The 25041-nt window shown below is 37.6% G+C and overlaps 1 protein-coding gene across 4 annotated transcripts in view; it reads left to right on the top strand.

Annotated features, from left to right (window-relative positions):
- Positions 1-192: 192 nt before the first annotated feature.
- The window catches only part of DNAJB6 (DnaJ heat shock protein family (Hsp40) member B6), a 63040-nt gene continuing 38191 nt past the window's right edge, over positions 193-25041 (top strand). The window contains exons 1-6 of one of the 4 annotated variants that reach the window (XM_085317707.1): positions 193-313; positions 8473-8584; positions 10343-10451; positions 12112-12221; positions 15042-15101; positions 15466-15576. In XM_085317707.1, coding sequence (XP_085173833.1) covers positions 10387-10451; positions 12112-12221; positions 15042-15101; positions 15466-15576 — 346 coding nt within the window. In that variant the 5' untranslated portion in view covers positions 193-313; positions 8473-8584; positions 10343-10386. The remainder of the gene's footprint in view (positions 314-8472; positions 8585-10342; positions 10452-12111; positions 12222-15041; positions 15102-15465; positions 15577-25041) is intronic. The other 3 variants (XM_085317706.1, XM_085317710.1, XM_085317708.1) reach the window with 3 other exon arrangements.

Raw genomic sequence — 25041 nt, 5'->3', positions numbered from 1 at the left:
CGAGGCGCCGCGAGGCCGTTGCGGCCGTTGCGGCCGTTGCAGCGGGCGGTTCGAACGCAGCCCGCGCGCGCGCGGGCGCTGCAGCGCCGCGGGTGGGCAGCAGGGGGCGGGCTCCGCCCGCGCTGCTCCGCGCGGGCCGCCGCGAGCGCACGCCGTTCCAGAAACTTCCGGAAACAGCCGGGCGGAAGTGACGACGCCGCGTGACGAGAGTTCCTGTTTGCGGAGGAGGAGAGGTGCCGCCGCCGCCGCTGCCGCCACTGCGCCGGGCTCCGCGCGGGAGGGTAACGGCCGCGCTGCCGAGGCTGCGGCGCCGGTGAGTGCTGGGCGCGCGGCGGGACGTGGCGGCCGCGGCGGGGGACGGGGGGAGGCGGTCTCGGCCCTCAGCATCGGCGGTGGCGGGGCACCCGGCGCGGCCGGGCTCGGCTGCGCGGCCGCCATGCTGCGGGCCGGCGTCGGGGCGCCGCGCTCGGGAGCTCCTGCCGCGGCCGCGTTCCGCTCTGCGTAGCGGCCGCTCCTGGGAGACCGCAGCGAGGCCTGCGTGGGGAGCGGGGCCGCGGGGATCCCCGGTGCTCGGGGGCGGGGAGCGAGGGAGCCGCTGCCGCGGGCTTATCGCGGACCTCGGAGTGGCGGAGCGACAGTTCGGGACTGCGCGGCGGCTTTGTCGCCTGCTGTTGGCGGCAGGTGCAGAAGGGCTGAGGACTCCTCCGGCCTTCTGCGTTTCCATTTCTGTTTGCAGCGGTTGTCAATAGCGAAAAGGTGAGGGGGAGTTCTTACTCACGCTTGACTCTTCTTGAGTGCAGCGAGTAATCCTTTTACTTGCATTTCTTTTATTCGTAATTTCTTTCTTTCTTTTTTTCTTTTTTTTTGGCGTGTTTGTAAATTGAATGTACTTTTTGATTGACTTTTGGATTTCTTTTTTAGTAGAAGCTGAATTCTGTTTTGCTGTTAATAATTCGGTAGGATGAGTATGATGTGCTGTGTGTGAAGGCAGTAGTGATCAGGGCTGGCTAAGTTATAAATGGCTTTGAAAACTGTCACTGAAAGGTAAGGCAGATGGTTTGTGTTGTCAGTGTTTGCAGGACTTTTGAGAAGACTGTAAGTTGGGAAGTGAAGTTATGACAAGTATTCCTGCTTGTAGCAACGCTGTATTTCTCTCAGAGCTTGTGCTGGTTCTTGAAGTTCTGAGCGGCAGACTTGAGTCAGAAGATTTCAGAAAAGACTGTTTAATACACTAAGCAAATCTTTTGTGAATTCTAATAATAAACTGCTTGGTTGATTTTAGTTTGGTTAAGATAATATCACAGAAGCTAAATTTACACTGATGCTGATGTGCAAATGGTCAAACTTGCAACATTGCCTAGTCAATCAGTGGTCAAGCCCTGTTTTTTTTTTTTATGATGTAAAGCATCAAGAAGTGATAAGAACAAGGTGCGGACAGCTAGTCCGCAGTATGAACAGCTGGAAAGAAGTAGGAATTGTTTGAACTAGTTCAAACTTGGTTCAAACTCCGTGATCCTCTGAGATTGCAGTTACTGCTACTTGCTGGCCTTAATTTTTATTTGCTCTTTGGAGTAGCTTGTTCTCCAGTCAGGAAGGATTTTATGTTCTGTTGATGAATCAAGAACCTGATGGTTAAAGTACCATTTAGTTACCTGGATTATGTTGTCAAAGAAGATTTGTTTGGACTAGTGAGTAAATGTTTATAAACTTTGGCCCTGTAGTTAGTTTTTTTGTGTAGTGTTTTCTGTTAAATAACCACAATGCTAAGTAGTACACAATATTAGTTCAAATTTTGAATGTTTCTTGGTTTTGGCTCTTATGCTGCCTCTTCACTGGAGGACGAGACAGCTTGAACTGTGAGTTAATTTAGGATTAAGTTTTCTTAGCTTGTGACATTGGAGGAGAAATTTAAATTGGCAGTTTACAGATAGATAAATTACTTCAGTTTTCCCCTCTCTTTCCCTCTCTTTGTTTTTATTTTTTGTTTTTTTAGCACTTGGGCTTTCTGACTTCAACTCGTTCTTACCAAAACAGCACTTTTGCTAGTATTTTCTTCTAGATTGACATAGTTTGCTAATTAAACTTGGCTGAACTTTGGGAGGAAGCTTCACTTTCAAAAATATGAAAGTTTTAGCAGGAGCAGAAAGTATGTTTTGCTTTTCTTATTTTTTAATCTTTATATCTACCTACTGCATCTTTAGTTTTACCCAGCAGAAGTTCAAAGATGTACATGGAGAAGGGAAAAAAGGTTATGTCTTCCTGATGTATGAAAGAGATCTCAGTTCTTACTATAGCTACTGGGGAAAGAGAAACCTTTTTTGACTCTAGAAGTTCTAGTTGTAGCTATGTGTTTCTACATCTATGCTTAAAACACTGTGGCACTTGGGCCTTTCAGTTGAGAATGTGCTGGATGAGTGTGTGCGAGTATTTTACTAGAGATCCAGAGGTGCTGGAGTTCAGGTCTACAATTGATTGAAATGCCTCACCACCCATGTTAGCCATGTTCTGCTCTTGTGCTGCAGGCTGTGGAAAAGTAGTGCATTTCAATTGAGTCGATGCAATGGACTTCCAGACCTCAGCAGACTCTTTTTTTTGGAGGTGACTTTGGTAGAAAATGTGAAGGTACAGCCTTAATTTTGAACTTAGAGTTGTATTTTTCTCCTTTTATAGCAACCGATGCATTTTTAATAGCATTTATGAAGAACTCTGATCAGCTGTATCCTAAAATCACTTTATGATAACAGGAAATTACTATTTTTTTAAAAAAATATATAACTTGATTTATTTGAGGAATGGAAGGATTATTGAAAATTTACTTAGCTCTGTGAGAACTTACTGCATCTTGTATATGATGATTGTTTATTTCAAGATAATTTAAACCCAATATAGCAGTTTTGATTTAAATCTATTTTCTTTACTTTTGCATGGTATTTGAATGGATATTAGACTTCTCTTCAGTTGAGATTTAATGAAAGGGCAATTCTGTTTCCATCTGTTTAACTACTAGGGAAGAAATAATTCATGCATATAAACTTCACTACTTAAGTTAGTAGTTGTGGGTTTGGTTTGTGCTTGCTATTTGTTCTGAATGAGTACCAAAATTCCACTGATATTAGTGGAGCCCCAGTCCTTCACCTTCAGGTTGAAAACAGGAGTATGAAAAAGACCCAGCTGTATTTTTGGGCTGTGTATGTTTCACAGACAGCTTACCAGGTCATTTTTTTTTCTTAGATAGAAGAAGAAAACTAGGATTCAATGGTCTCTGAGTTTTGAGCTCTTAAAAACTTAATATTTAGTAGTTTAAGTTGTTTTTACAGTTTTTCTGCACAATAATATTTTTATGTTGAAAATTAAGAAATGATTTAATTGGAAACAAAAAAAAATACAAGTATCTATGTACTACATTGTTCACCTAAAAATTTAAATGTTTCTTCTTTGTATATAATTGAAGTTAGTAGCATTTGAGGTTGGACTCTTTTTTTTTTTAATTTTTATTTAAAACAGGTTAATCTATACTGAAGTGTGTATTTACTAGTAAGTCTGAAGTTACGACAAGCTGGCTAGTTTTAAAATAGACTTGGTTATAATAAGTTGTCTTCTGCATGTTCAACTTAGTATTTTATTTAATTTTGTACTAATTTACAATCTGTCTCTTTTTTTTATCTTCTTCAGCTGAAGACAAGCCTGTATGGAAGAGTCCTGTAGTTCATATTTATCCTTTAAGACTGAAGTTATCCACACCTGTGTTGTGGAACAGTTATTGTTTAAAAACTTGTGTGCGAAAAAGTTATTTTGATTAGTAGAAATTCTTTTTTCATCCTAAAATGCTGTCTGTATCTGTAAAGTGTGTGTTCATTGTTCTGAAAAAGGAATGATAATGTTGTTTTCCTGGTTGGCCTAAGTAAAATTACGGTGACTGCAAAAACTACTTCAAGCGAAGTGTGTAGAAACTTCAAAAAATTTTTTTCGTTTTTTTTTCCCTAAAGGATCTTTTGGTTGCATGTGAGTATTTAGTTCAGTCTTTTTGGATCCAGTCTTTGCCAGATGAGGCTTTTACTGTTTTTAAGAGCTTAATTAAACACAGGTCAGGCATTTTTAAAAATGAGTTGGAAATATTTTTACTGTGTATAAAATAGCCTTTTATGGTTGTTTTTAGAAAGGTGCCATTGCTTCAGACATTTATATGACACAGTTCCAAATTTGGACACCTGAATTGCTGTGCTTTGGAAAAAATGTCTCTTTGATTTAAGGCATGATCGTAGATCGGATAAGTAGTAGAGTATCGGCCAAGAGTGTGAGGGTAGCCTCTTCACTTGTCTACTTCCTTTTGCAGTTTTTGTTAGCTACTTAAATTTCTTTCAGAGATAAAGATTTTCAGTTTCTTCTGTTCTCAGTATTTGTAGGTTAATTATTTTCAATGGCCTTCTACAGAGTTTCTGTGTAACTGCCAGTAAGATGAACAAGAAAGGCCTGTGGTTGTCACCTTTTGCATCTCCTTCTCACTGGTGAGGAGAGGAAAGTAATTGACAGAGTCCTGTAACTTCTGCCTGGAGGGAGTGAGCCCTGCGGAGGTGGCGGTTTTTGGCAGAATCAAACTGCAGCGTTGGTAGTTAGCCTTAGCTTCTTTTTACCTGTATGAACTGTATCTTTTAAAATGATCACTGTATTCAAGTCCACTCTTGTTTTTCTGACACAGAGAAAGGGTGTTTGGATTAAACACAGGATTAAACTAAGATTTTGGAATGTTTATTTTTGGGGGTTCATTTTGTAGGGATGCTGTGGTAGTATGAATATAATATGTATAAACATTATCACTGAAGTACATTTTATTGACTTTATGTTGTAAACTGAAAGACCTTTTATGGAGTAGAAATTTCATTTCAGGGACCTCTACACAAGCTGACATTTATGGGCTAAGCTCAGGTAGATGGAAGTGAAAGTAACATTTGAAAGACATCTTAGTGAGTAGGTATCAGTGGAAAGAAATTTGATCTTAATGCATTGTTTAAATACATTTCTCAGATTATGTTAATAGCAAACCTTATAAAAGTTTTCTTATTTTGTTTACTGCACTGATCAGAATTAAGGCAGCATTCTTTAGGTTCCTTTGCAATCTCAAACCTCCTCTTACAAAGACTTTCTGGCATAATGTGGAGTTTTCTGTTAGTATTTGTGCCGAGTTAGCACAGTGGACCTTTGCTGATGTAGCCCAGAGACTGCTGGTAGTCTCCTTCCAGTTATGTAAGGCACGTCCCAGACATTGTTTCTAGAACTGACAAAAGATATTTTATTAGGTGTTTAGCTATGGTTTGGGGAGATGTGTGGTTTTGTATTTTGCTGAATTGTAATATGTAAAATGCATTTGGATGAATAGTATTCTGCACTGAAGAATTGCAGTGTAATGTTTCTCTTTTCTTGGTTACTTGGCATAGGATTACACCAGAGTGCAGATTTTATCACCAATATCTGTGTGTGGAAGACAGTGACCTCTTCAAGCCATTAAGGATTCTCAGAGCCACTGATAGAAATACATGGCTTGGAAGTCTTGGCTAATGCTGTGGTAGATAGTGCTTTACGGTTGACCTTTATTTATCCTAAAGATATGGTAGACTAGTGATTATAATTCATGGATGCATATGAGATCTGTCACCTATGAGCAGGTGAAATGACTGAATTTCATCTGAAATTAGTTACTTTTAGTATATGCCTCTAAATTTCCTGAATTCTAAGAAATAAAAGGCTCACCAAAGGGACCTTTGCTTTATAACAAGCAGATGAAAAAAGTACTGAGAATTTTTTAAGTGCGTGTATTTCATGCCGTTTTCTGTATAGTTTGGGATTCACAGCAGTGTTAATGTTACTTTAGTCTCCTTCATACTTGGAGTGTAAAACTTGGGTCTGGCAGTAGGTGATTATAGCTTTCTAATAAAAACTCTTAGCATATGAAAATATTTTTTTTAATTGTAGGTTGTAATTCCCCAAAATTCTCAAGTGTCCATCACTTAGTCATCTACCAGAGACATCTCAAAATTGTTCCATTGCCGTTGAGAAGATCAGACATTTGCTCAAGCTGAAGTGGGATCCAGAACAGGGTGTTCTTCCTGTGTTGCCAGCAGGATGTAGAAGGCAGACAGGTGCTAGGAATTGAATGGCTGTGGCACTTGCATAGGATGTGGATGACTGGCTTCTTCTGTAAATTGTGTGAATTAGGAATTTGGAACTGGACCTCTATTCAAATGACTGCCTTAGTCACTAAGCTTTCAGCTATTCTGGAGTCTTTCAGGGCTCTCCATGCTGCCCTATTGCTTCATGGCCAGAAATAGATAACTTTTTCTAAGCAAGCTGACTGCAAAGGTCGCATGCCTGCTGTCATCTGAATTTACTCCTGATTTAAGAACTTCTCATTTAGATACTTTCCTCTTCTCCGTATTTAGTACGGGTGCTGTTTTATCATTACCGAAGATGATGCAAGTTGTGTATCTGACAGTTTTTTGCTTTTCTTCTGTCATCTGGCTGGATAAAAGTTTATAGCTCTTCAGTAATCTTGCTTCTGTAATTCTCCTCATGCCTTTTGTGCAGCTGAGGACTTTGCTGTGTGGAGATTGTATGAGACCAGTTTCAAGATAGCTGTAAAACGACCTGAGTTTGGGCCCTACCAAAACAGAGAGGTCTCAGACTGGCATTGTATTCCTAGCACTTGCCTTGTATCAGTATGAACGTTAGTGGCTGCTGTTTGGTAAGCCAGAACAGAGCTGACTCCTCCCCTCCTGAGAGTTAAATCTATAAGCCAGTAGAACCTTCAGTTCACCCGAACATTTGGGTGATTGATTTGTTGATATTCCAAAGGAGTTAGCTGTTAACGTCATGTAGCTATAGTGAAATTATGCGCATGAGTAACTGTGGACTTCTGAAAGTTGATGCCATGAAACAGTTTATTTCATCTGGATTTTCCTTGCTCATTTCTTTCCTTGTGAGGCTTTGAAGATTTTCTATGGTTGGAAGCAGGAAATTAGCTGATGTGGGCTGGCTTCCTCGTGGCTTTGGAAAAATGTCTTGAGCGACTAGTTAAATGACCTTTGCTTGTGTGTTTGAAGACAAATTGTTTGACATTGAGGTTGGAAGAAGATTTCCTTCATGTCATTTTGGTTAGGACAATTGAGTATTTTTGCTTTTCACTTAACAGGAAGATATGTGATTTGTTTCATCTGTGCATTTTGCCAAGCAGATTCCTGCTACCATAACGCTACTGATTTTTGTCACTCGTTTTCTGTTTTGAGTTTGTAAGTTGATGGTTGTTGTTTTGCTGAGTGAGTATTTTAAATCATCCCTCCTCCAAGAAAGATTGCAGGCTGAGGTCCTTTCCAGCTTGTGTGATGTTCTTGGTTTTTGTTTCTCTCTCTCTTTCTCTCTCTCTTCTTTTTTTTTTTTTAGCTTTACTGGAATTTGTGCTGAGTAATAGTTTAAGCACTTTTAAGGGGCTGAATCTTACCTTACGCTATTAGTTTTATGTTTTTGGATGTTTATCCAAAGCTGCGCAGGGAGGGGAAAATAAAAACAGAAAAACTTCAGATAAATTTTCTTCATGTAAGTATTATTACAACCTTTTCACGTAGAATAAAATGTTTTCAGGCTATTTAAAAGCATAGCAGTGCAGTTTATGCTTCTAATAATTAGCAGATAAAAACAATGATAAATTGCAGATGAACTGTCTCTTAAACATTTGATTACAGAGAGAGAGTGTAAACACCTTTTGGTTTCCTTATAAAGCTATTAGCTTGCCTTAATATAATTTATTCTTGTAGGAAGTAAGAACTGAGTGATACCAAACCTACAAAAAGTAGAATAGGCAAACCCCAGACATTTCTTTGAAACAAATAATCCCTTTGTTCTTAGAGTAGTTGCTTTTTACGGTTAATAAAATCTTTGTTGGAGCATGTGCTCTAGGAAGAGCTGTTCGTGTTGCTGCAGGGCTTGTATTTAGTTCAGACTTGAGGCTCCTTTATTTAGAATATGTTAGTATATGTGTAAAAGTGTATTGAATCTGAATTTTTGACACTGGAGCACCTGCTGTTTAAACAATTGACCACCTAAAGTATCTAAAGAAATCTCTGTTAAAATCGATATGACTGCCTATGTGAGCAGAGTTCCCTATTTGCTTATGGAAAAGTTGTGATCTATTTTTACACTTGATGATTGCTTTTTCACCTGCCTTGCTTTAGCTAGAAGATTGATGTTTGAATTTTATCTTTAAGATGCTTGTCTAAATTGAGGGGAGTACTTATATCAGTCTTGAATTTAAGAAAAAAGCAATATGGAGAAAACACCTAAAGGTATGGTACATGTTTTTGTTGTGGCTTCTTGCTGCTAGCTCTCTGATTCTACACTTTGTATCTCTTGTTAGGTGGAGCTCTGAGACCTCTAGCCTTGAATTTGGCTCATACCAGATTTTTTTCTCCCTCTTTTCTTTTACAGAAATTATATGAAAATCTTGACGATACTGATGTGCTTCTGGCCAAACTACTGATACCAGAGCAGTCCTGTAGCTAAAAGTCTGAAGACTTTGCTTCTGGTTTCTTTTTATAAAGTACATATCCTATATATGTTACTACTCAGAATAGGCTACATGGTTTGGTAACATACTTGGGCCAGCAGCATGGTTACCATGATTGATGTATTTGCAGAGCTGTTCTAACCATTGTTTGGGAAGCAATAAATCTGGCTGGGTCAGTTGATAACAAATATCTTGGGGTATTTCTTGCCAGCCTCTATCTTTAGGTAGTCACACCTGCCATTATCGTATTACTGTTGGTGTACTTAGTGTTGGGCATAGTTAATGTGAAGATTTCCTCAGGTAGCAAAGTCCAAGTGAGGCCTGTTCACCTGCTACTCTTCAGTGTCCTGTGTGTTTGTGGGATTACATGATGAACCGGAATTGTTGCTTTGGCCTCTGTTTAACCAAGTTTTTAAAACACATAGCTAGTCCGGCACTCATTTCCTTAAGCAGTTTGGAGGAGAGAGGTAATGTGGCAGCTGATCTCTTAAACTGGCTTTGCCACTTGAGGAAGTGTTTATGTAGCCACATTCCTAATTAAAGTTAATTAGGCTTTAACCTACAACAGCAATGTATTTTAGAGATATACAAACCATTTTAAAGGGAAGTCTGTCTTTAATGTTCGTGTCCCTTATACACTGAAAGATAAGTGTAATACTAGTATAAGAAGTTAATTTCAGAATATTTGGGTGGGATCTATTATAGTTGATTCTATGAGGGCTTATGTAAAATAACTGGAAAATAAGACTTTGCCTAGGTTTAAAATGAAGAGTACTGGATGATTTAAGGAGATGAGGAAAAAATGAGTTTTCATGGAATTTTTGCTCCTGACACATGGATAAAAATCTTGAATAGTATAAATAATACTAGAATTATAATACTATATAAATAATACTAGAAAATAATAGAATTTTTCTGTATTTTCCTACATTTGAGCAGTTTTTTATTCTGGGAGTTGATAACTGATGGACAAGGTCAGTGGTGCCTTGTTGATGAAACTAATCTGTGAGAGAAGTCTTGTGAAACCTGGGAGTTTTATTGTCTAGTACTAAGAAATACTATGATTCAGTTGCTGTCCTTGTTTTTCCTTTAAACAAGATACCTACTTTGAGTTGATTGGTTAATCTTACAATTTGAAAATCTGGCTATATATTTTATATTGCTAAACATAAAGGAGGAAAATAGAATTTTGTAACTTTGGTAATTAAAACATTTTTTTTCTTGGATCGTAATTTTCCTGTCAGGGTCTGAATATAAGGAAGGTTAATTGGAGACTAGATACAACTTTACATTTCTGAGAATGGTGCACACTCTGCTTTTCTTGAAGGGAGCATCACAGTGGAAGTAATATTTTAAAAAGCAGATAGGAAATATTGCGGTTTTGGTTTTATGCTCATATGTCCTTAAGAGGTAAATTAGGTGCCAGAGGGTGAACTTGATGTATGGTTTGTTTTGCAGTCAGAACATGCTTAAAATGATGAACATACTGTGCATATTCATCTTAATGTGTTGCTAGAGCTAGCTTTTTTGCCTAATCTGATACAGGGATCTGCTGTGTATCAGGGGAATTAAAGAACATAAATTATAACCAAATTATAACCAAAGTAATAATTTGATCTGTCAACCTGGAATAAGATATTTTGTGTGCATGTGTGTCTGAAACATGTGAATTTGTAAAACCAAGCAGTTTTATAAGGCCAGTTTTGCTACCAGAAAACACTAGGCTCCTATCTGATTTTTATGAATTATCATTACTGTGCAAGCTTCCTTTACAAGTTCTTGTTGTTGCAGGACTTTAAAGACCAGCTGTTGTTAACCAAGACAACTGTTGAAACATGGTGGATTACTATGAAGTTCTGGGAGTGCAAAAGCATGCCTCACCAGAAGATATTAAAAAAGCGTAAGTATCACTTTGGTATATCTCATAAAAGCTATGTATTTTAATGAATAAATATAATCACATGGTCCTTGGATACTTACTTTGCTATTAATACTAGCATGAGTAGTAATGATTTGGGTGAAACAAATACTCAGTGGTCTGAAGAAAAAGCATTCATTTTTATAAAATTGTGGGGGAAATCCTGGGTACTGCTAAATGATGAAAATGATGATAGTCACTGCGTCTTGGTCACTGTGTCTCAAAGTTTGATGTGGTACAGGCAGTTATAGTTTCCTCTTCTGTGGCTGAGTGGAAGTTACAAGCCTTCCACTCCTTTTGCAGTGAGTTAGCTTGTTTTACTGAGAATAATACTTTTTTTCTAAGGAGTTAATAGATATTTAGCACACTACTCCTTTGGAAATTACCTCTTTCATCATATGTTTAGTCCATTAAAATATAGGCACAGAAGGCAGACATCTGTTGCTGTAAAAAAAAAGTGAATACTCCATGTAATTTAAGAGCATTCAAAGAAATTAATACAGTTCTTAATTTAGACTTATTGTTTATGTATTGTTTTAAGATAGATGTTTGTAACATATCTTTAAAATATTCTCTGTAGTTTTCTACAGACAGTTGGGAGGAAGTATTCCTATGGTAGAATTTTCTAGTATAACAAAAACGTTTGACAGTTGATTGCAGTTCCTAGTGACCTGGAAATACTGTCTTTCTCTTGCCCCTCTCATAGGCACCTGAGCTTGATTAATCAAATTGCACTAGTGCATGACAGCTTTATTTATTTATTTATTTATTTATTACCCTTCCCCCCTCCTCCTTGTGCAAACTCTTGCAGATACTTTGTAAACTCAAATGTTTGAACTGTGTTCTCAGATGACTCTGTAAAACACTCCAAAGCACTTTCTGGTGCAAACTTAGCTCTGTCCCTCTAGGTAGTTATGAACACTTTACCTAAAATATTTCTTGGAAGGATAGGAGTTGTATGTAGGTGTAGCCTGCAATCAAACACATGCCATTGATACTAGATGCTATGACAGTTTGGAATCACGGTACCCTTGCAGCTTTTTCATCTCTGTTTGTACTAGAAGAGTACTCTTGATGCTTATCACAAGTTCATTGGTCCACAGTATTGAATGACTGTGGAGCTCTAAGGAGAAGCCTGTGGCAGAAAAATTATGGGATGGTCTTGTAAAATCTCCTTTACTTCTTTCCCCTTTGCTTAGACCTGTCAACTTCTTTGAGTAAAGGGAAGCAGGTAGATGAGGTTAATCTCATTTGAGGGTGGAGGGGAAAGCAAGCCTCAGAAATACTGTTAGAGGATCAGTTAGCAATTGATCCATTTAAAAAAAAGCAGCATACTTCAGTAATATATGTTATAAACAAAGTTGTGGATACCATCGAAGTCAGTAGAAACAAATATTCAACATCTGAAACACATAGGAATAACTGATCTCAAAATAACAAAAGAACCTTCAAACCACATTCTTCTAGTTACGTATTTCTTCACATGTCTGCAAAATCTGTTGATAATGGTCTGGAGAAAAGATACAAAGCACTGACAAATTTCTGAGTACTTTAATCCCTAACAACTTGTTTGAGAACCTTTAATGTATATCCATATAACATATTTCTTTGTTTTGAAATATTGTAATTTTTTTCCCTTTAGGTACCGTAAATTGGCATTAAAATGGCACCCTGATAAAAATCCAGATAATAAAGAAGAGGCAGAGCGGCAATTTAAACAAGTAGCTGAGGCCTATGAAGTTTTATCAGATGGTAAGTAGCCCAGTGGAAAGGGCTCCAGAAGTGTAGGTTCTGGAATAGTAGTAATTAGGTAGCACTATTAGATATGATACTAGCAATGCTGAGGAGAACATTCGTAGCACTGTGAAGAGGTCTTTTAAACTAGGTTCACCATCCAACTCAACTATTTCTCTTCTAGAAGAAAGAAAAGGTGGGGGGAAGCTTGCGGATGAGAAAGAATAAACCGAAATTCTGAAACTAAAAATTCGGGATATTCTCAGATGATTAACTGAAACATTTGCTTCTAGATGTTGAAATCCTACTCCCTGTGTGAATTTCTGAAGAGACATGTATCTACTAAGATAAAATAGATCTTGGTATTTATAAAACCCCTTACTGTAAATATAAGGGAATTGTTTAGTGATACACTTCAGGTATACAGTGCTCTTGAGCTGTGGCTGTGTGATATTTGTTTTTAGGGAATTTCATTGAGTAATGCTAGTAAGCTGCTTTGTGCATTCTGATGTTTTAATGAGCCTTACTGTGGGGGATGGGAAAGGCTTAGCAGCTTGTGTTTTAAGATACACCAATAAAACCGGGTTACACGGTCTCTGAAGTATCAACAGCCTTCATAGTTGGCTTTCATAGTCTACTGTTTCTAATTCCACGAATACTACCAATTTCTTACAAAGCCCAAGCATTCTGTAAACCTTCCTCAAAATTTGGATTTCGTTTGGGTGAGTTTCATAAGATAATGAAGTGTGATAACCAAGAGAACCTTTATATTTAGAATTGTTTTGAAACAATTTTTAGACTAACCCACGTGATGCAGAAAGTCAGCTTATAGTTCACCTCTATCTTTTTGCTTAAAAAATAGCAATAGCGTTTCCCTGTGTTTTGGCAAAAGCAATCTGAATCACAACAAAGTGATTTAAGCATCTTTGATTATTTTTCTCTGTAATTGGCTGCAGCTGTCTGTATGCTATTTCTGAAGTGTCCTTGATTTCACCTGAGACCAGTGAGCTTGGGAAAGCTAAATTTAAAGCAGCAGCATCTAGATTAGCTTTCAGAATTTGGCCTGGTTTATCAAGCTGCAGACTTGGTCACCCTATTTCCTTAGTTTTGATATTTAATTGGCGTGGGAGAACCAACTTAATTTATGGAGAGTTCATTATATTATTGCCTTCTAGTTTTATTGAACCGTCTTAAGCTCTTTTTCACTAAGGTAAAACCAGGATACTGGTGTGGTTGGTATGCAGATATTTAAGTTTCCTCAGAGACATTACAATGCTAAAATTCTAGAACTTCTTCTAAAAACGCCAACTATTTTGGGGCCTAGACACAATCCAAAGTTACTGGTGTCATAACAAACAGCCTCCTCTGCAGAAGATGTAATTGAATCCTGAACCTAGTGGTTGAGAGGCACTCAGCTGTCATGAAGATTCAGTGAATTTTTCTGACATCATCAGTCTTGAATAGAGATAGGTTTACCTATGCAAAGAATGTTAGAATTTTGTAATCATAGAAAACTCTTTCCTTGTGGTTTCAAGAACATTTGTTTTTAAAGGTGAATTTCTAGTTCTGTGAGCCCTCAGGTCTCCCTTTGTTTCCGCTACTTTTTTGCAGTTTGTCCACCTTGCTGCTTTGGTCATTTTTTTATTGGTGGATGAGTTAACCTTCTTTAAGTACTGTAAATATACCAAGCTTTAAGGAAAAATGAAACAAGTGCAAGTTTACGTAACTTGTAAGTGATGACTAGTATGTGAAGTCATTCCCTTTTATCATGAGGGTTTTTCTTCTCATCGTTTTTTTGAGGTAACTGCATGTTTTTTTAGTGATACAGCTTAAATTTCAAAACACTTTTCACTGAAGAGATTCCAGTGGGAATAGCATCCTAGTATTGAGTCTAAAATCAGATTCCCTAACTCATTATTTGTCTGATGCTTTCAGAGCAGTGCATACAAAATAAGCTTATGTTCCACATGTTATGCTCTTTAGGTTCTACTCCAGTACCAACTGTGCAGTCTCATCTTATGTAGTAATGCAGACTTAATTTCTTTCCTTCCTCTTTTTTGTGGATACTGTAGGGGTAGTCTGCATGGCACTTTTTAAGAAAATGAAACAAAACGAAACCTGTCTTCCATCCCCTTTATTAAACTAGAAATGGTTATAATGAGCTTGAGTGTTTTTGCAGTCGCTGATACAAAACATTCTTTCCTTTGTCATAACTTTTTCACAACGGGTTTGGTCATCTTCACCTTATGCAATAAAAGCACAAGAGGCAATGATCAAGAGATGTAGTAAGGGAAATCGGACAGAAGGAAAAAAATGCTCGCAATGAGCGTAGTTAAGCACTGGGACAAGTTGGCTAGAGAGTGTGGAATCTTGCTGGAGATGGGTGAGATCAGGCTTTATCTAGTCAAGTTTTGATTAATCTGAGATCAGCCTTTTTTGGAGGAGGGTGTTGGACTGTATGACCTCCAGGGATTCCTTCCAGGCTAAAGTTTTCCATGGTAACTCTAAAGATCAAGACCGTACTAGTCCTTTTAAAGATAGAAACTTTCCTTGGTTTGTCCTTATACCAGAGCTTCCCACAGCATTTTTCTGATACAGTAGAATCTGAGTTTCTAGAACTAAATGATGATAAGCCTGAAGTTTAGTATCTGCTCTTGTAGTACCTAAACTGCTTTGGCAATCCTCAGCAAATATGTTTGCCAGTTGCATCAAATCTTGCTTAAATAAGCTAGCTTTGAGAAAATGATTAGCTGAGAATACCAGTTAAGTGGTTTTGTGTTTTTTTTCCCAAATGTAACGTGCTTATTCATTAATGCAGTGTACAACTTCTCTTCGTAGCTAAAAAACGTGACATCTATGACAAATATGGAAAAGAAGGCTTAATAAATGGAAGTGGAGGTATGTTGGTGACTAGCAATTCTCTTTCCTATATCCTGGTGGAAATCTATTTTCTACAGCTTTTTAAGACAGGCATATGGAAATGTCTGTATCAAGGGCTAAAATATAATCTCCTGAAAAAGCAGAAATTGTAAACTTTTTACCACTTTTCTAGTTGTGGTAACAGATACTACTGATATCTGGAATCATACGAAAGAGTTATAAAAGATATTTTTGTGTACTTAAATGGTACACGAGAGGAAAAGAGAAATTTTAGAGAAAGTTTAATATGTTTGCCCAAATGATTCAAATACCATATGGGCCTGAACTTTTTTGTTAGTAGAAATCTGTGAGCATATTTCAAATGTAACTTATTTTTCTGCAGGGGGAAGTCACTTTGATAATCAGTTTGAATTTGGATTTACATTCCGGAACCCAGAAGATGTCTTCAGGGAGTTTTTTGGTGGAAGGGACCCCTTTTCATTTGACTTCTTTGGTAAGTAATCCACTTTTTATGTAAGTGCATTAATCCGCTGTCTTTAGTTAAGTACATTTAAATCATGGCTGAAAACTCTTGCAAAACAGAAGTAGCTAATATTAGAAGAATTATTAAAAGTAGCTCTGAAAGCTAGTTGTAAACATTGGTATTTTATGTTTAAAATATTTACTTGCTTCCTATTTCTTCTTGGTTTATTTGATGGTACAGTACAGGTTTTGCTTGCCAGTCCATATTTTGTCTGAAGGCATAGTTTTAAAAAACGTAAAATTGTGGCTGCTATGTCTCTGTAGGTTGGAAGAAACATTGGACAGAAAAATACTTATTGGAGTTATTTCTCAACCTACTGTGCTGAGTGTGACCTTTTATAATCTGTAAATATTTAATGTAGCTTTGAGAGCTTCTGAACTGGGTAGATAAGATAACTTGAACTGTTAAAACGTAGCTCCCTGTATGAACTTGTATCACACCAAGCAAAATTTCCTTGTATCAAAATGTAAACTGTCCAGTACATAATCTAGACAGTTCTTTAAATTTCATGTCATGTGCTTGCTTGGGGGAGTGAAGCCCCTGAAGACACACAACCTAAATATCTCTTAAAATCTACATGTTTCATGTAGGAAACAATATGTGATAAAGTTGTCACAGTGATCTTTTCGACATAGTACTGATGCTGTTTTGGCTTGTGATACTGCTTGCACGGTGTATGAAGGTCTTTTCAGAAGTGCTGAAGTTCTCATTCAATCTCTCTGTGCAAATTCTACTGCACAGAATGCTGACCAACAAAGGGGAACACATCCTATGTTTAGTATTTACTTACAGGAATCAAAGTTGTTTATAGAAAACTGCAAGAACAGTATTAAAAAAAACCCTCTTCATATTCAGTGTCTTCATATTAATCTGCACAAGTAGTGTATGTAGATATCCTAGTATTTTTGAAAGATTGGCCTTACTGGGCCAATTCAGCTCAGATTTTAACTATATCTTGCTTCTGTTGCTATTTAGTGATTATTGCTTGTTTGTGAAAGGACTCTTGTGACAGACTAGAAAAGGGTTTGAGGAGCTAGAGGTTGAATCCAATAGAAAGTCAGTTAAGGAATTAGAGCAGCAGCTAAAAGAAGAATCCAGTAGAAAATCACTAGTAGAATTTAGAGAAAAAATCCAATGGAAGATGAGCAGAAGAAATAGAGGGTGGTGTGGAGGCAGCGTCTAGGGACACTTGATACTGGTAGGGAAAATGGAGAATGAACTGTGAAGATGCATGCAGTTCCTTCCAGCATTCTCATAGTAGAGGAATCATCTTAAGAAGTACTGGAAGATGGTGTCACTGTAAGATTAAATGTAGGGTAAAAAAACATAGAATATCTGAGCAAGATGCTGAGTAGGAAGCCAGCGAGGAGAAGCTGGAGAAGGTATCTAGCTCCTAGATTTAAAAATAAGTAAAAGGCACTTTACAACATCTAATTCTTAGTCAGGTAGCTTTGACTAAACTGTGTAGGTAAAACATATTTTTGCTATTGGGATACAACCTCTGACATAGGACGTAGCCAGACATAGCTTCTGCTTGTTTTGTTTTGTTTTTTTAATTGTATTTTACCTCAACAACCTCCACAAAATGTTTAACTTAATGTCTTTGAAAAATGTCAGGGTTCATGATCTATACTAGAACCATGCAGTTAAGTTTTGCATGTTAAATGGTGATGATTATATGAGTTAAAAAAAAAAATGAAGACACTACTTTTTGGATTCGTCACAAGGAAGTTTGTACAATGTATTGCATATAATTATCTAGCACATCAGATGGAGGTACCATTACTGCTGAAGTTTTCCTGAAAGATTGCAGAAGTTTTAGTCTGGCTTGTAGAGGAGTAGTGATACATCTTGCCCTGTGGAAACAGTGGACCAAAAACCATATATCTGTACTGGTAGCATCAGGTATACTTCAAGAATGAGGGATACGTCCCGTCCGTGTTCCCCCCCCCAAAAAAAAAAAAAAGGCAAACAGGATTTTATTTAAAGAGGATTTCCAAAAAAAGGAGAAAGGAGATACTCACTTTTTTGTGTAATTTTTCTAGTTAGAAAGCTGCAAAGTGAGTATCTTTCTTTTTTCTCTTTTTTCTTGTTGTGCTGTAACTAAGAAACTTAAGACATTCTGTAACACGGGAAAGTAAAATTCAACAAATTATTCAGTTTTCTGGAAAGCATTTGAAGTAATCTCTGCAAGATTTCAGTCAATGTTTAATGTAGTACAAAATGAGAATACGGATGCTTTTAGCTAGATGTAGTACATTTAATAGTGTGAAGAGAAAGCAATAGAGTTCTGTGTAGAACATGAATATTTTTATTGAACTAGAGCCCTTCTAGATACTGCTTTGTTGAAATAGCAGTAGGACAGATAGAGATCAGGAGATTCATTTTCTCATCTGAAAATGAAGAGTTATCAACTTGTTGGCTTATATAAAGCCGGTGACTTTTTAAGGTGCTACTCTCACATAGGTCTTAATTTTATAACCACTCACATAGATCAGTAGTTTTATAAGCAACTGAATAAAGGCTGAGGTCATGCTTTCTATAAATGTATGTTGGTGAAGTGAAAGTTGAAAGTGAATAAATATTTTAAAATGTTTGCACCTTTTTTACAGTTCAAAGTGGAATGGGGGTGAAGCCCATGGAGTGCAGGTGGGATTCTGGATATTCTGATTACCATTTAATATGGTAAAGAGCAGCATAAAGAGCATAATCTGTAAATTTATGGGTGTGAAGAATTTCTAAACAGCTGTGAATACAGTCTGTTTAAACTCCACTGATGCACATTATACTACTACTCACACTACTCACTTCTGTTTACAAGGAAATATGTAGAAAAGATGATTTCTTCTTCTTCTTCTTCTTTTTTTTTTTTTTAACCAATGAGTCAGACTTCTCAGATGAAAATTTATCTGAAGACTTTGAAATTCAGGGAAGTTAATGTTAAGTTACAACTTCATTTTTGGTGTTGCAGTGAAGTTAGCCCAACCAGTCAGAATTTCTCTTCCCAGATTTGCAAGCAAATACTTTATGAAAGTAAGGGTGCACAAAGGCTACTACTTGTCTTTTTCTTTTTCCTTTCTTTTCTTTTTTTTTTTAACTTGGTATGATAATATGGCAGAAGATCGGTTCTGTAACTCTTGAGGCATGTGGTGGGCTCACTTTCTATGACATCTTGTTACAGCAGGATCTGCTTTTTCTTGCTATACTTTGAGTGATAATTTTCAGTCCCTTTGTATAGGCGTGTGACAATCTTTATAATCCTTATAAATGAAAAGTGTGTTACAGTATAGTAACAGCAGAATGTGATACTACTGTATGTATTGGAAAATGCTGCCTTGCAACATTGAAGTTTAATTAGTATTCATCACTGTATATTATATAGGTCCTTGAATCTTTGACTACCCTTTGATATTAGAAATAGTAGTTACTCTTATTAATGGGGATTGATTTCTTATTTCGGTAAGTTTGTTTTATAATTGAACTACCACATAATCAATTTGTATGTGATGCTTGCCTTGATTTGGTTTTATGTTCCATACAGTATGTGGATATTATTGTTCTGTCTTGTTTTTTGCTTGTAAACTTCTAGGGACGATCTTCCGTATTTTAACAGTTCATAATGAGGGAAGGCTCCCAGTGTTACCGTTGGTAATGGAAGTGTATTCATTAATTAAAAGATGGCAATTTAGTGGTGCAGACAACTTCTTAAGTAGTTGAGTCATTGCTTATATACATTGAGCTTCATATATAGGCATGCGGTGCCATTTGAGATGGCCTAGAGTGTCAAGATGCCTGGGTATTTTCAACGTGGCCTGGAACCTGTAGGATCTATACGAGACCACTTGGACCTATAGAAGGCCATTATCCTTCAGCAGCAGTAGTTAGAAGCTAGACAGGATGTTTTAGGGCGTATCAAATGGCATTAGATGCCTCTGTGTCTGGTCAACTGAATCCCAGGTTCATGTAGGAAATGTTTTTTCTCCATGGTCACATGTATAAATAAGTTACTCCAGAAGGGAATGTCCTCTTTAGAGTTTGGTGATGGCTGTTAGAGGAGTCTCTCTGTGGAGTCGCTTCCATGTACTTTATAATCTCAACATTTTTTGCCATAGTGTGTTTAACACTTAATATTCCCAGGGTACTTTCTGAGATATACTTCATAAATACCTTAATAAATGTCTGTCTTAGTCTGTGGAGTAGAATTTGGGATGTATTAATCTACGCTTAATACCAGAACAGGCATTTAAATCCCTTATTATGTATTCTCTGTAGTTTTCTGTTCAAATTTCTAGTTACCTGATTAATTTGATTTTCAAAAATCTGTACTGTTGAAAAAGAAAGGTAACATTAAACTAACACCTTTGTATGACTAGCTAATCGTGTGTGTATGTAGTTTGGTTCTGTCAAACAGCAGAATTCTTGCAGATTGGCAGCTGTAACATTAACTATGTGAAATGATGTGCTAGTGTTCTGGAAAAATATAGCAAGTTACTTTAAGTGTCCAAGCTAAGGAGTCTTTACTTGAGGGAGAAGAGGAAAATCTGTGTGCAGCAATCACTGTATATTGTATTTTATATGATCTGTATTTTAGGATACAATGTTGCAGAAACGGAATGGTTTCATTAACATTTTAGTCTCAAGGACAGCAAGTGGCTATTTAATAGACACAGTCAAGGGTAGAAATTTCAGCTTCTCTTATCCTGAGATGGAAAGTTTTAAAGATGAACTTAAAATCTGTTTGTTGATATATAGATAAACTCCTGTTGGGACAAAAAGTTTGCTTAGCAGTCAGATCATGACCTTAATCCACATGTAATCCCATTTTGTGATAATTATAATGTTTAGATGTTTTAATGCAAAATATTTGTTGGTCAGCTCATTTCTTAAAATTGAAATGGAGAAGGCTTTCAATTAAAGTCATCCCACACAACTTTGTCCTCTTTGTAATTAATCTTTTTCTTTACACAGACTAACAACCTTTGATATTTATGACGTGCTCAGACATTTGCACATTCATCATTGCTTTGGCATCAATGGGCACAGTTGTGTTTTGTAAGCAGCAGCCTTAGATCATAGTTATTCACTGACTGGCCCAAATCTAACTAGAATGAATTTTCAGGCAGAACTTCTGTTGTATTCAAAGAGTGTATTTGCATTGCAGGAATCATCTTACTCAGAAAAGCATTATCAGTTGGGAAGCTGTGGAACTAGGGCTGTGGCTCAACTAACATATAGGGTCTGCCCTTGAAGAGGAGAAGGCTGTTGTCCAAATTTTTATGTCTGTCTTAAAATGTGAATAATCTTTGACGAACATCCATTAGATGTATTGAGGAACTGTTTGACGGTGTACTGGCCAAATGCGTTCCTTTCTATATCTTCAGTTAACTTCTGTGTTTGTTGTGTGCATCTGCGAGCTGATTTGGCTAGTTAGTCCCTTGGAAAATTCTTTGGGGTCTTTTGGGGTGAGGTGGAGTTGGTTTTTATTTTTCTTTATTTTCATTTTTCCTGGATGGCTAGTGAGTTAAATTACTCTTCAGAGGATTCTGACAAATGCTGGACCTCATACTAAGTGAGCAGTGCAAGTAATGACACTGAAAGATTCCTCCAGCTTTAAGGTGCACCTGAGCATTTGGGCAGCAAATGCTCTGTAGAGTTGGCCTTACTGTATTCTACCATCCAAGTATTTATGGTATAGATGGAATTCAAAGGTAATCCTAGGATATCTGTTATATAAGATTATAAAGACTTTGAAATATTATGATACTTCTACTGGTAACCTTCCTTAAAGAACCGAGGTAAGCATGTTTGACAGTTAAATTGTGGAAATAAGTAGTTAAAATAGACCATGTTAAAATACTCCAAACAGGTGAATCAGCAGTGTTTGTGACAGCATCTTAATATCAACCATCCAAGTAAGCAATATCAACAGTATGTTTATTTTGTAGTTAAGGAAGAAACTATTTCCATGAAAACTGTCTGTAAGTTTTGGTAGCCTCACTGTGCAGCTCTGGTGATGTGCTTTGTGCCTTGCATATAGCCCAGAATTAGCACAGGGTTCTGGGTGTAATTACTGCAAGTATGTACCTTCAAAACTTTTTTTTTAAATGGGAAACAAGATAAAAACGCCAATTCTGAGAAGCGTGTTTTGTTATATACATCTATAGCCTTTTGCGTAAGCACCTTATTCAGTCACACATTTGTTATACTCGGTTCTTACGTGGCTTGTTAGGTCACTTACAGTATGCTTTTGATGCAAAGAAATCACGGTAAGCAGGCAGCGTGCCCCCCACCCCAGCATACTGAAACACCTAACCCTGAATGCAGTTCAGTTTGACTGCTCCCTTATGTAAGGGATGGACAGCCTTTCAGCGTTACTCTGCTCGGTGTGTTGCAGTTACATTGTCATCTTCCTGCATTTGTAATAAAGGTATTCAGCTTTTCCTCAGTGTCATATTTTGGCAGAGATGTTAGGGTGGCTCTGATTGCAAAGAGTAAAATAAGATGCCTGGTTGGCGGAATGGTCCAGTGACTGGTGACCAAACAGTGATCCTGTTTATACAGAGTAATGTTCCTTTGAATGCTGCCCTTATAAGATTATTAACATCTCTAGCTGCAGTGGCATGTGCCTGTGAGAACGTTTGCTGGCAGTGCACAATTTATCTTGACTATTACTTTCTGGCTGTGAACGACAGCACTGCACCGGAATGTGCTTAACGCTTTCACCAGGGATAATCTGGCAGTAGCACTGAAAGCATCTTGCCAGTTTAGGCTACCCTGTGATGATTTGTCTAATGCCTTAGATGGATTGAATCATGAATATCATGAAATTTAACTGAATTATGGCCTGCTTCAAATAGAAGAGTTCTGTGCTTGCCTCCCTCCTTTCCTTCCCCCACCCTAGTGTCCTTTTCTGCCCTCTCTTGCATCTGCCATTTTTGCCAATACTGAGTCAAGCTAGCTCATGGATGCAATGGAAAGCTAATGATGCAAGCAGTAAGTGCTTTCTTTTGGATCACTGAGTTAATGCAACTTGCCATGCAGTTCCATGATCACTAGGCAGGAAGAACTGCTGAAGAAGAGCAAGGGGCCTGCTTGTTTTTAGTGGTTGTCTGTGATCAGATCATATTGCTCAAAGTGAGAAAATGCTGTTTTTGTATTGGAGCTGCAGACTCCTGAGGGTCCTCATTTTGAACAGTGGTGAGATATTTAGTGGTGTTATTGACTTGTTCTGGGTTAATTTATTTCCTCATGTGTGATGACAGAAACTTAAGGTAGGATTCCATGATATGCAGTAAGATAACTTAATGTTTTTTCATTCAGGCAGCAGTGGCTGTGCATTTGAATTAGTTCATACATATTTCTAATGAAAGTAAGCTCTTTTGGGAATGTGTTACCTCTAACTTCAGAATTTTCAGATGGATATAAATCTACATTTGTGTGTGTGTGTGTGTGTGTGTGTGTGTGTGTGTGTGTGTGTGTGTGTGTGTATTGCCAGTGATTTGTTCCCTGCATACATGTTCCTGATGTTCACATCAACTTCCTGGCTTCTGGAACTGCAGTCTTCCTAACTAGTAACAGCAAGAGCCCTGGAGTCCTTCATTGTGTCATGAATTTTTTGCTTAAGCTTCTCATTTCATGTTGGTGATTCGCTAGAAGCCTGTCTCACTAGCTTCCTACAAATTTCTCCCCGTTTTGGTCCGTCTTCATCCTTGTTTTGCAACTTTTATCTTGAAAGTGTGCTGCAACATTTCTGATGAAACAGAATCTGATATTTTAATCCTCCCACAGAATTCTGATAGTACCTAAATTAGAGTACGTACTCTAAGGTGAAACTGGCCGCGCGTTTGGTTTTTCTAAAGCATCTGAGTTTTCTGATTTGGGTTTTAAAAATACGTGGTATTTATATCACATTGCACCGTTGCACCATAGCATGGAAAACATCTTATGAAACACCTAGTCCCTCAATGTTCATAAATGTTCATAGAATGGTAAGGTTGGAAAGGACCTTTGGAGATCATCTAGTCCAACCCCCAGCATAGCCCTGTACGGGGATTGAACCTGTGACCTTGGCATTAGCAGCATCACACTCTAACCAAATGAGCTAAACCTACCCCCAAATACAGTATTTCCCCTTCACACCCTTTTTTAGCCAAAGTTTTGTACTGCTTCGAACATCCAGTAAAACAATTAGGGGGTCATAATAAATAATTGATATTGTGATATTAATTTCTTTGAAACCATTCTGGAAAAAACATCTATGTGAAAAGATTATCAAGCATGAAAAGGCTCTGCTAAATCGGAAAAATAGACCTACCAAACTGAAGTGTTATTGTTTTGTGGAGTTGTACTATTCATCACCCTGATTTATGGACTAAAAGCATAAGTAAGGTCTGAGAGGTTGTAGGTTGCTATGCTAGTGTGTATTTGGTGGTGGATATAACAAGTGACAGAGCAGAACCCCTTTTACTGCCTCCTCCCCTCAGTTTTTTGGCACTCTTTTGCATACTATACCTGGATGACTGTAAGCATAGTCATAAGAAGAGGGAATATTCCCTTAGGAAAGCTCTGCTCAACTTCCCAGCCTTGAAAAACCCCGGTCTTGCAGTGGCCACATTAGATTCTTTAGTTAACTGCAGGAGTGGTTATCTTTATTTTTTGAGAGAGGATTACTGGAATAATGTTGGAGGATTATTAGCTCTTGTGTGGAAGGGTTGCAAACAGAAATCTGCCAAGGCTAGAACACTTGCTAAAGTGGAGTATTGACTACTTTGGTGTATAAGGTTGCCAAAGTCTAATAAGGCATGTCCCAGTCTAGGTTAGATCTTTGTATCGGTAAGCGTTGGAGAAGTTAATCTTTCATTTAGAAGCCCACTTAATAGCAGGGTCTCTGGGAGATACTCTGATCCTCTCTTAAAAACCTTTGCGTTTCTGCTGCTGTTGTGTACACAGAGAAAGAAAGATTGACATGTAGAATAGGCTGACAGTGTGGAGGTTTATAACCTCATAGCTTACCTTGTGGATTGTTTTGTTTTTACTTTAAAGTCAGGTAACTGAAGAAAAATTAGACTATAAATAGAAAGCTTAACAGTGGGAGTAATGTAATATAGACCGTTTGTATACGTGAGTGAATGACCTTCATAACTAACTAATGAGTCACTCTGGCAAGAATAAATTGAACTACATAGCTACTAACTGCAGTGGTTTTACTTGATAGTTAATATGCTAGTCTTAAAAGAAAAAAAAAACCCACACAACAAAACCCTCTTTTTTTAGTGATATAGTGATTGCTTTGGAAATACTAATTTTTGTGGTAGATTCCTATATTTCTGTGCCAAGATTTGGTTTTGTTTTATTTTAAAGATAGAAACAGGTCATCTTTTATATTGAAGATGATCTTGTTCTGCTTTTAAAAAATAAAAAGCATAAGGATCTGAA

Source organism: Rhea americana, unplaced genomic scaffold, assembly GCF_003343005.1.
Source record: "Rhea americana isolate MKP2758 unplaced genomic scaffold, rheAme1 scaffold_50, whole genome shotgun sequence".
NCBI classification, from domain to species: Eukaryota; Metazoa; Chordata; class Aves; order Rheiformes; family Rheidae; genus Rhea; species Rhea americana.
This window is presented reverse-complemented; position numbering and strand designations above follow the sequence as displayed.